The 12,063-nt window shown below is 37.6% G+C and overlaps 1 protein-coding gene across 4 annotated transcripts; it reads left to right on the top strand.

Moving 5' to 3' along the window:
* Positions 1 to 3,653: 3,653 nt before the first annotated feature.
* LOC131310592 (uncharacterized) lies at positions 3,654 to 9,319 on the top strand. 4 transcript variants are annotated; one of them, XM_058337697.1, is made up of 8 exons: positions 3,654 to 3,878; positions 4,022 to 4,115; positions 4,210 to 4,335; positions 5,163 to 5,321; positions 7,323 to 7,441; positions 7,564 to 7,755; positions 7,845 to 7,935; positions 8,914 to 9,319. In XM_058337697.1, exons 1-8 carry the CDS (start codon positions 3,706 to 3,708, stop codon positions 9,013 to 9,015), a joined length of 1,056 nt encoding a protein of 351 aa, XP_058193680.1. In that variant the 5' UTR covers positions 3,654 to 3,705; the 3' UTR covers positions 9,016 to 9,319. The 4 variants fall into 4 exon arrangements, with proteins under 4 accessions (XP_058193680.1, XP_058193679.1, XP_058193682.1 ...); XM_058337696.1 differs by having other exon boundaries at positions 3,668 to 3,878; positions 4,004 to 4,115; XM_058337699.1 differs by having other exon boundaries at positions 3,669 to 3,878; positions 4,004 to 4,115; positions 4,218 to 4,335.
* Positions 9,320 to 12,063: the final 2,744 nt, after the last annotated feature.

The following is a 12,063-nucleotide window of genomic DNA, read 5'->3' as shown; positions in this document are numbered from 1 at the left end:
TTCCTCACTAACAGTTTACATTCAGCGAGGAAATTATAATTTTCTCTCCAAATGAAACATTTTTAGTGAGGAATTCTGTTTTCCTTGCCAAATTTAACTTTTGGCGAGGATATCTATTTTTCCTCGTTAGAAAAGGCCTTTGGGCGAGGAAATATGTTTCTCCGCTAGAAAATGTGATGAAATTGAATTTCCTTGCAAATAATATACTTTTAGCGAGAAAATTCATTTTCCTCGCCTTATTTCCTCACTATAGCTCTTTCATGTTGTAACGAAGGATAGAGGGTACATGTAATTTTTTGCCTTAATAAAGTCCAGGCTATCCTCTAGATGAGTGCCATAACACCCATCGTCATCAATCACAAAGTAATCTTCAGGGTGCACTTTTGGGAGGTCGTTAAGGACATGTTGAAAAGTTAGATCCGGAGGATCAATGTTCTGACCAATAGCATGCACGGCAAAAGTACAGTTTGTCACCGAAATAATATCACACGTTCCGCAATCCCCTTGGTCAACAATTAGCGGTAATTTCTTCCGCAGTTTGACGTCAAGGTGCCAAGAAAATTGTGTTCCTCTCATACCCATTATGTATCAAAACATAGGAATAATCAGAAAAAAGAACACATTCACACAAACCCTTTTGAAAAATAATCACGAGTACCCGACAATTAATATAACTCCATTGGCATCAATTACTCACACAAACCCTTTTAGAAACAAATCACGAGTACCCGACAATTAATAGCACTTCATCCGCATCGATTATAACTTTCTATAATCAGATTCTATACACAAACAACATGAATGATCCTGAAAATAGAGCTAAGAAAAAAAAATCTTGGGACTTGAAAATATCTATGATCACATTCTACATTTAGCAGTGATCCTACTTGATTCATTTCTCATGCATTCAATGTCATATCCATTAGCCACATTATATTCCTTTAGATATTGCCTAAAAAATAGCTTTAACTACGTCATGACTTGATTCCTTTGCAACAAAAATGATACGTAGGCAGTCTTACTATAAGACCCAATCACGATCTATCAAATCAACCAAACCCTCACAATAATCCATACAACACCTCAAAAGAGTTTGTCAATTCCATATCATCATATTACACTTCCAATATTACAACTTTGGCACAACGGCCCCAAAAGCATAAGTATTTGATAAGAAGAGAGTTAAGAGTTTACAATAATCCATAGTCAAAAGTTCCAAGTTGTCAATCATTCATAAAGAGAATTCAAGCACAGAATCAAAAGGGGGGAAACTCTTCATAACTCAATTTTTATTTAAATAACTGCTTCAAATACAAGGCTGAGCATGACTTTCGAAAATAAAAAGTACGACAGAAAATAAAGCTGGTCCACAATTTATTCCATGGTCAGGGGAGTCAAGTCGAGTCAGTTTCCTTATGCATGTGCAGTAATATTCCGAAATTTCTATAAATAAAAATTCCATAAGATTATTTCAATTTCATTTTCTTTAATAATCAGTTTTAATTTAGATAATTAATTATTGTGCAAATGATTAATTCCATGCATGTTTTTTTTTCAAGTAAATATTTCTACAACCAACGAGAATTTTCCTCCGTAAACTGAGACTGCGGTTAAGTCTGAAATGTTTTTGTTACGCTACAGTAATATTTGTATATTTTACCGAAACCGAAAACCGGACCACCGTACACTGCATGACATATTTTCGCGCCTGCGAGAATAATTCTCCCTCCCCTTTCTCTTCAGCAGCCGCCCCCCATATCATTTCCAGCCAATTCTCACCCCACACACCTTATCCCCTCACTCATTTCAATGCCACCTCTCTCACCTTCTCCTCTGATTTCTCACAGAGAAATTACCACTCCTCTGCAAATTTCAGTAGCTCCCATACCACCCCACACCCATTATTTCCACCAAATTCTCTCCCTCTCCTATAAACATACATGCACACATACCACCTCCCTCGTACGAAAATCACAGCACACACTCACACACTCCGTCCTGCATTCCAGTAGAGAGAGAGTGTGTTCCATTTCAATGGAGTTTTAGAGAGTGTGAAAGTGAGTTTCTAATCCACCCTCACAACAGTTCAAAGCCATACCGGAGGTCCCCCACTATCATCATCCTCAACCTCGGCCATTATCGAAATCTTCCGAAAAATCACTCTAAACCCGAAAACCGAAGGTAGATAACCCTTCTCCCATACTCCCTAAGTATAATAGAGTAATTTTGACTAGTTATTAGGGCTTGAAATGAGCCCGAACAGAAAACATAATTCACTGTGCGTTTCTGTCAGATTGTCCATTTTGATATTATTTTTGGGTCGGACACTTTATTTGATATTATTATGGTAGAAGATGACCCTCTGTTATTGTGTTTACAACCTTTATGATATTATTATTATGTTAAACAACTAGCATGGTATTATTTTTTGACTGTGTAATATCAGTATAAAACGCAACAGTTATATCAGTTTAATTTGTCTGGTAAATTAAGTAGAGAATTGATGAAAATTTGTAAAATATTGGATTATAGATGTGCTCAATTTACTCCCACTATAGGCTAATTACATCTAGCATCTTGTGATTGAGAAATAAATAAATAAATAAAATGTTAGTACAATATATACAAAGTCACAATAATTAATATGCTATTTAGGTAAATTATGAAATTAGGAATTTAACACCTAAAGTTTTGAGAAAAAAATTATAAAAGTTTAGACTTAAAAATTAAGGTTCTCACTTCTCATAAAGATTAAGTAAATTTTAGTAAAGTACACTATTTAGAAATATTTAGATTATTCGACAAATTGTACAAATACTAATTTATCACCATAGTTAATAAAATTGTTGTTTATCAATCTTAAAAGAAGATTTATTTTATTAACAATTATTAATTGATGGAAAATGACAAATTACTATATTATCACCATAGTAATAAATTGGACATCTAACTACTTAAGAATAAAATTATTAACAATGAGGAGACAATAGTTACTTTTTACAATGTAAAAATCTGTGAATGAACTTCTGGAGTTTGGAAGTTTGTTGATTTGTTATTCTCCCTTGTTGATACCACGTGAATGTAGAATTTAGACAATAGGTACACTGGGTGGTACTCAAGACTTGAAATAAATAATTAGACATTAAAACCTAAGGAAAGTGAAATGGTGATAGTCACTATTGTGACAGTTACGGTCAAGAGAGAGCCAAAGTGACAGATGACCGTTGATTACTGAAAGAATGGGTAACGGTATTAGATGCAAAGGAAATTATTGAAAAATGGCCTAGCAAATGGCAATGCACCATCTGGTACAACCATTGCCATTTTTTGGCCAAATAACACTATTCATGGCCATTTTATGGAAACCGCTTAAGTCAAAGTAGCCCAAATATTAGTGATAGGAAGTCGCGGGAAAAATCAGTGAACCTCACAAATTGTGTTTCCATTCCATTTATTAATAATATTTGTCCGGTTCGTAAAACGATGTTTTAAAAATAATACATTTCTTTTAAGAAAAAATTCAAATTTTTTTTCATAAATTAAAAGAACTCATCGATATCTATTAAATTATAAAAAAAATTTAAATTTTATTTTTAAATTCTCATTTTGTGGATGAGACAAATATTATTGGATTTGCAGTATTTAGTATTTTCTTTGTTCTATTACTAGCTCAGCGGAGCCAGGCGCTAGTGCTTCCCAGTCCTCATGAATCCTCCTCCTTCACGAATGGCCGTTCAATGCAATTCTCTTCCCCCCTGCCACATCTCCAAACCCTCCAAATCCAAACCCATCTTTCCATTCGCAGTTACCCATTTCACCCCAACCCACCATACTCCACTTTTCCTCAATTCTAACTCTACGAAGCTCTCAACACACAGGTCTCTCTCTCTCTCTCTCTCTCTCTCTCTCTCTCTCTCTCTCTCTCTCTCTCTCTCTCTCTCATGTGTATTTGTAGAACGTAGTTGGGTATTAGTTAATCTATTTTATTCTCTAAATTATGTAGCGTGACTTACAATTACAGGTCGGGTAGGGTTGTTTCTGCTGTAATTTCCGAGGAAAACCCAGTGAGCTCGACTATTTCTGGGGCTGATGCGTTCAAACTTACTTATTTGGAGGTGGGTTTTCGTTTTCAGTTATTGGTTTTTGTGTGTGTGTGTGGGGGGGTTAATTTGGGGGAATGGGTTGATACAAAAATGAGTTATGGTTTAGGGCAATAGTTGGCTGTGGGATGTTTGTGGGTTGAAAATTCTGGTTGATCCAATCTTGGAGGGTAACTTGGATTTCGGAATTCCCTGGCTTTATGACGCTGCCAAGAAGTTCTTGAAAAATTTCCAGGTACCATTTTCTCTATGAGCTGATTTTGTGTTTTTATTACCTTGCCAATCAGTAGGAGAATATTTACAAGTTTCATGAATTAAAATTACGAAAGTCCGACAACACAAACCCTTGCGGCCCTTTGAATGGTGAGAAAAGAAATGAGAATCCTATATCTTGTTTTGATGAATAAAAGAGATGAGAAATGGGGGTTTATTGGTCAATTTTGCTTTCTGGATTTCTCTTTTCTCATTGTCCGAAAGGGTTGTCAAGCAATTGGGATAAGTAACTACTTAGAGATAAACCGCATGACGGAAAAAAATAATCAAGCCTTACGTAGTTAGGTTTTGCTATGAATTCAATGTTACATGGACTTCGGGTATGGTATTGGGTGCGAGCACATGTCCAAGTGTGGGAGCCATTTACCCTGCATATCAAGGATACTGGAGCACAACAAAATACTCACGTTGCTTAACATCTGTCTTTTACTTTCTAGATAAAATCATGTTTACAAAGTTTCATATAGCACTCAATTCTTAATGTGAGAATATTGCTAATTTCCGGTGAACTTGAATTGCTAAATATGCTTCCGAGTTAAATGTTCCACTACATACAGAAACATATCCTTCACCCTTACCCTAGTGTCGAGCGTCTCACACCTGTGCTCTACGAACATAGGCGATGATTGACCATGATTGAAATTGGAATTATAAAATAGTGGCCAACTAACCTTGTTCTATATAAACTACTTCTTTTCATATGGTAACTGGTTATTCTGAGTTGTAGGTTACTTTTATTTGTTAATGGTGATTGTTGACTTCTCTCCATGACATGTGATTCTAGTGCAGCTTACTGATCTTCCTGAGGTGGATTGCTTGTTGATTACACAAAGCCTAGATGACCACTGCCACTTGAAGACCTTAAAGCCACTCTCCCAGAAGTTGCCAAATCTTAGAGTTATAGCAACTCCTAATGCTAAGAGTTTGTTGGATCCCCTTTTTAGCAATGTAAGTGATTTGAGGTTCTATCTTATATTAATTCAGCTATCCTATAAAATCAGTTTTTTCTTTAACGGCAACTGATCTAGATACAGAGGTACTTGGTATGCCGTGGGTAAAGTACATGATCGGAATGAGGACTGAGGAGTCATGATGAATTGGAGTGGGCCGAGTGGCACAGTCTACTGGTCTTGTGAAACATGCCAAGTTGGTGCCCTAAGTTGCATTATAGGGAAACTCTAAGGGGTTGGCTTGGTGGTTAAGGCCTAGCACTTAGAGGTTTGCTCCCTCTTAAGGTCTCAGGTTCGAAACTTCTTAGGTTCTACCAACTCCTCTGAGGCCAATCCATATGGAGCAATTGCTCTGGCTTTTATTGGGCTCTTGCAAGTGGGCGGTGGGATTGAGCCCCTAGGATTAGTCGAGGTGCGCGTATGTTGGCCCGGACACCTGAGTTATCAAAAAAAAAAAGGTTGCATTATGATTTATGGGGATGTTTTATAGGATCTTAGTGATGAGCTACTCTTTTTGTTAAAAATGTTTCGGACCATTTTATCTCACAAAGAGGTAAGTATTGCATCATACTGGTTTGTTCCTGCTTCGACATTCATAGGCCCTGCATGAATTGTGCAAGTTGTTTTTTCGACCCAAAAACAAAATTGTGATTTGTTTTCTAGAGTCAATAGATGTTGAACATCAAAATCTTGTAAAGTACAAAAACAATCGTCTCTTGCTTAGTTGTAGGGAGCTCCTAAAGTGGTGTCGCTCCCACCTTGGGAGTCCCGCTTTTGCGCTCCCAACTAAGGAGCTTGACGGGAGCCCACTCCCGTTGAGATGGGAGCTCGCTCCTTACAAAGATGAGAGCTATTGTATGATCTTTGTATAGAAAAACAGGAATTTATCACTTGGCTTTATTAATTGGTCTTTGATGAACTCATTTATCTAGCCCAAGTCATGATATCTTGAAAAAAAAAATCATACTATATTGTAACACTAGCCCATTTCTTACACTTATGGAGGACTTGGCCCATATGTTTACTTCATAAAATGATTTTACTTTTAAAGTGAATCCTCTATGCTCCATTATTTTCATAATACATGTACATGCTTCCAACCTTGGGAGCTTATGTATTCCCTCGCTCCCGCCCCCGCTCCGGCACCCGCACCCACTTTGTGCAACTAAGGTCTCTTATATCTGTTTCCCATCCTCTTTCACCATCCCCAAATTATTTGTTGTCATATTTTCGTTGCACCATTTGCTATCAGGTTAGATGTTCAGACTATTTTCATGCATTTTTATTCTTATATTCTAAAACGCTTTGTAGTTAAATTCCATCACCCCTACCTAAAGAATTGTGGCTCTTTAGCTTAGGACCTATCAGCACTAGCACGACTGAAGAAACATCTCGAACCAATTCATCAAAGTTGCATAAAATATGACTGCAGCAGAAGATAGAGAGAACTCACTTATGGGTCAGCTGACTGAAGCTGAGATATTAATGTTGCTCTCTAACAGCTTGTTAATATATGATGATATTCGCTTACTGTGGAGTGCCCATTATTCATCTTTTTTTTTTTTAAACGGACCATTATTCATCTTGCATCCGTTATGTCCACATGTCTACTTTTGGTAATGAATATGGTGAGCGTACCTTGGGATATTTGGTTTCAAGCGACATTCTCCCGCAAATGTATTTGCACTCAAAATATTCAGTCAAGAAAATGGGAATTCAACCATTATTTTCTTATCTGCATTCCTTCTCCTCTCTCACAAAATATTGAAATTTCTTCCGGTTTCTCGGGTCCCAAGTGCTGCTTAAATGTTCAGTTTGATAGTTAATTATTGCTAGATCAAAATTACCTGTTACCTTACAGCTTTCTATATGGAAGCCCCAACTGGGGCATCTGTAATGCTACCGTTCGATTCAAAAATGTTAGTTTAGCTTTTGCTATGATGTGGATACCATACTTATGCAAGCTGAATGGCCAAAACCTTGTTTCATCAATACACAGGTCACATACTTAGAACCCGGTGAAACCTCTGAAATTGAAGCTATCAATGGTTCTCAAGTTAAAGTTCGAGCTACTGCAGGGCCAGTTCTTGGCCCTCCTTGGCAGCGCCCTGAAAATGGGTAATTTTCTTTTCTGTGCTTCTATTGGCCTATTAACACTTACCATTACCCTTAGTTTTATTAACCCTAATACATTTGTAGTGCAACCATTTTATTTTTAATATAAAGTTATACATTCTCAGGTATCTTGTCATTTCTCCGCAAGACCAGTTGACTCTCTACTATGAACCTCACTGTGTCTACAACAAGAATTTTCTGGAGAAGGAACGGGCTGACATAGTCATTTCACCTGTTATAAAGCAGCTTCTTCCGAGTTTTACGTTGGTCTCTGGACAAGAAGATGCAGTTCAACTTGCAAAGATGCTTGGTGCCAAGTATACTTTACGTTGATTTTGGCATCTAAGTCTGTTTCTTTCCCCGAAGAATGTTGTTACATAATTTGCTTGTTTTTTCTGTGTTACAGGTTTGTTGTGCCCATGAGAAATGGAGACCTTGATGCCAAGGGGCTTCTTGCAAACTTGATTCAGTCCCAAGGAACGATGGAATCATTCAAGGTTCGATTTCTGTTTTTATTGATAATTGGAGAAATGATTGTGAATTTCAACCCATTAAAATGAAACAAGCGTGGTAACGACATGCCCTTGCATTTTTATTGATTTATTATGATGAATAGGACTAGCATAATTATCATTTTATCAGAAAACATCTTCTTCCTTTACAATGTAAATATAAGTTAGATTTTGGTTATTTGTTGAGACGGTTTTTCGTTTAAAAATCTCTAGTAACAGGAGCTTTTCGCCAAAGCAGGATAAGTTTTCCTCTTCCTCAATCCTCTCAACAAAGTTATTCACGGCTCGGCGCAATCTCAGCCGTCCATTTCGGCAATTAATGGTCCGGATTTTTAAAAAACTATACACTAGAAGAGTTTAACTATTCTAGCGAATAGGTTTTTTAAAATCCGGACCGTCCAAAACACTTTTGGCCACGCGCGATTGAGCGTCGTAAACTTTATTTACGGGTTGCTCCATAAAGAAGTTTTTCTCCTCAACAAATCCCCTTTCAATCTGGAATTTATCCAACAATTATTGGGACAATTTATTGTCTTCCGTGTCCTGGATTAACTTTGGGACTGGACAGTCGTGGTATGAGCCTTTTGGGCCTATTTGATGATTGCAGTGATGTCAAGGAATGCAAAAAATTATGTTGATTTGATCTCAATGAAAACGTGACTGCAACACATTTATCTTGAGATGAGCTAATATGTTTTTTTTGTCAAGCTAAATGTGTTTCAAAATCATGTAGATCGACATCTAATCAACATGGTTTTTGGCATTGTTAATATCCTTGATAAGCTCAGCTCTACTAAATGAACATCGCTGTCCTCCGATCTTCATAGTCGAGACGAGAAGGACCCACAAAGGCTCATACCAGGGAGAGGATCTGAATCAAAATTTAACTACCTGTATTTTGGGTTTCATTATTCCTTGTGTACAAACAGAAATTAACTGAGAACTCTGTTGTTCGATATGCAGGAGCTTTTGTCTAGGGAGCTTCCGGAGGCAGAGGTACTAGAGCCAACTCCTGGTGTACCACTAGATATTTCAGCACCTTCGAATCGAAACTTCCATAAATGAGAATGTTTTGAAAGAGACGTTTTATTCAAAACATGTGCAGATTGAAAATACTATTCTACCTATGAATCATCTATACCAATATGAAAATGTAGAATCGGCTAATATCACCTGGTCCAGTATAGATTTGTCGATTTTCCCTTGGTTATGAATCCATGGTATTTTGTTCTTGATTTTATGTTGCTCTTTCATGTAACCTAAGGACAGAGCCAGAATTTTATCACGAGGGGTGCCAATTTAGTTTCAACTCAGGATATGTTTGGTTCGATAGAATCAAAGTTGGAATAGAATGGTTGTTCCAATGACATATTCCTATGTTTGGTTCACAATTAAATAATGGAATGATTATTCGAAATGAAACCTATTGAATAGTCACAACCGCCGTTGCCTTTTCTGATCATGGCAAAAATATGCGACTCTATTTTTTCCAGAAGCGAACCACGTACGATCATAAGCTATCAAAACACATAGTACCTCTCTACACAATTCATGATCTTGATCACGAATCGGTGATGAATACATGCGATCGCGATATCAGCGCATTCATGAATCTACCAGCAAGAGTTTGTGGTCTAGTGATCTATATGTCCCTTCAAAAATTAGATGGAAGCCATGAGTTTCCTCAATTGATGTGTTGGTTCGCAATGGACGCCAAGCACAAAGACAAGCACGTCTGTATCCCACACACAAACATGTTTAGACTGTTTAGTTCAAAATCCATCATCATCAATTCTAAACAAGAATTCCGAACAGCTTCTTGCCCATACGCAAATCATCGGAAGCCTTAGAGCATCCACAATGTAATAATCAAAACTAAAAGTTTGCTAAAGTTAGCAATGTTTGCTCAAAAAAGTGCTCACATTATAATAACTAAACTTAGCAACCTCTTAGCAACTCATCAAATTTTGACCTTTGAATAACCAAACTTAACAACTTTTACCAAAAACCAAAACTCAATAACCAAACCCAATAACCAAATTCAAAACTAAAAAATTAAAAAACACCTCACATTAGAATCGTCTCATCGAGACGAATAATTTGGTGTGGTCGGGTGCGTGATTGGAACTCGTTTGCAATTGGACATAGATGCATTGCGTATTGGTGGGGGGGGGGGGGGGGGGTTTATAGGGATACAAAAATAACCAATGTGGAGATCAAGTTTGTTAGGTTTGATTATGAATTAAATGGATAATCAAATGCTGACGTGGCACATTTTGATTATCGATTTTGATTATTCCCATTGCGGATGCTCTTAGCCACTAGTCATCAAGTATAAATGTACTCACGTCAACAATACATCATGAATTGAATGGCAATTATTATAATGCAAATGACAAAAGCATCAATCCAGTATCCATTACATGTACATATATATGTAATTTAATGGCCAAAACTCAAACGTCCGGAGATCCTACTTAGTCATTACGCTTCATACAGATGCAATACTCATTACTATTGCTAAACTTTGATCAAGAGCACCAATAAGAAAGAGGCACACACCGAACATAGTCGCACAAAATCCAAACAAAATGCCGACCGACCCTATTCTTTCAAGTTTGATCTTTGCAAAAAGAAATCAAAATCTCACAATCACAAAATGTAAACTTAAATCTGTCTTAAGATTGTTGGAAAAATATGTTTACTTTTTGTGATTAAAACCAATAAAATGAGTGCAGTAAAACCGGAATTCAAAACCTGAAAATTGATGGAAACAAATTGGTGATCAAGGCGAGTGTTTGTGTGTAATATTCTGTATTTAAGGCAGATTTCGTCCCCACTTCAGTGCTCACGGTTTGCATTGGACGTCTGTTTCCCAGCACTACTTGATCGGAATCCCCCCCAAGCAGCACTTCAATTGGAGGGCCTGAACCATCTTGTGTTTGTAACTCTTTCATATGAATGGACTTGAATGAAGGAAAAATCAACCTTTTAAAAATGAAAGAGGGAAATGATATTTATGAGAGTTGCTATATGTACCGACCATGGGGGAGGGAAATCGTACCGACGGCCGCCGGCCGGCCGTCTCCGGCCACCGTACGGCCGATCCGAGCCGTCCAAAAATTCTAAAAAAAACCGATGGGGCCTACGCGGGAATCAACGGCATCCGAGGTGTGTAGGGTGCTTGATCCGAGCACCCCTTTTTCGTGTACATACACGTATATACATATATACACGAAAAAGGGTGCTTGGATCAAGCACCCTACACACCTCGGATGCCGTTGATTCCCGCGTAGGCCCCATCGGTTTTTTTTTTATAAAATTTTTGAACGGCTGGGATCGGCCGTCCGGCGGCCGGAGACGGCCCGCCGGCGGCCGGAGACGGCCCGCCGGCGGCCGTTGGTACGATTTCCCTCCCCCATGGTCGGTACTCATAGCTTTTCTGTGATATTTATAGGCCAACCGGCAACAGGTAATTTTACGAAAAGTCACCAAAGAAAGAGACACATCTGTTCGTAAAGGACGCGTCCGTCCACGGCGAACAAGTGCCAATGAAAAGCTGCAACTCCAAAACAAATCAATTTCCATTCACACATAAAATAAAATATTATACCCTATAATATTTTCCAACACATTGCGCCTTGAATAAACAAATCCTTTCGGAAAAACCGGCTGTGAATTAGACATGGTTTTTTCCCTTGGAAGTTCTATACCCCTTTGAGAAGACACACCTCTTTACCGTCGGGAACTAATAATTTTGATACAAAATTATTTCTCATAAAAAGAATATAAATCTCATTGGACAAGCCCAATTTCCTTAGTCACACCTTGGAATATATATTCTTTGTTTCCCACATTAATCAACAATGTGAGATTTTTCCAACTTCAACCAAACATCATGTGATTGTTATGGAGTCAATTTTAATTCACTCTTAAATGATTTTAATTTAGAAATTAAAATTCCATATTATCCAACAGATATCAAAGTTATTGTGGAGGATATTATGAGATTGGCTTGTGATTTTCGGGTGTGTGAGTTTAGTTTTGTTAAATGTAGTTGAAATGGTGTGACTCACTGATAGGTGCTGAAAAGCACCCATTTAATCTCTCTAA

The sequence above is a fragment of the Rhododendron vialii genome, chromosome 12a (assembly GCF_030253575.1).
Source record: "Rhododendron vialii isolate Sample 1 chromosome 12a, ASM3025357v1".
Classification (NCBI taxonomy): Eukaryota; Viridiplantae; Streptophyta; class Magnoliopsida; order Ericales; family Ericaceae; genus Rhododendron; species Rhododendron vialii.
The sequence above is the reverse complement of the archived record's forward strand: the minus strand, read 5'-3'. Positions and strand labels throughout refer to the sequence as shown.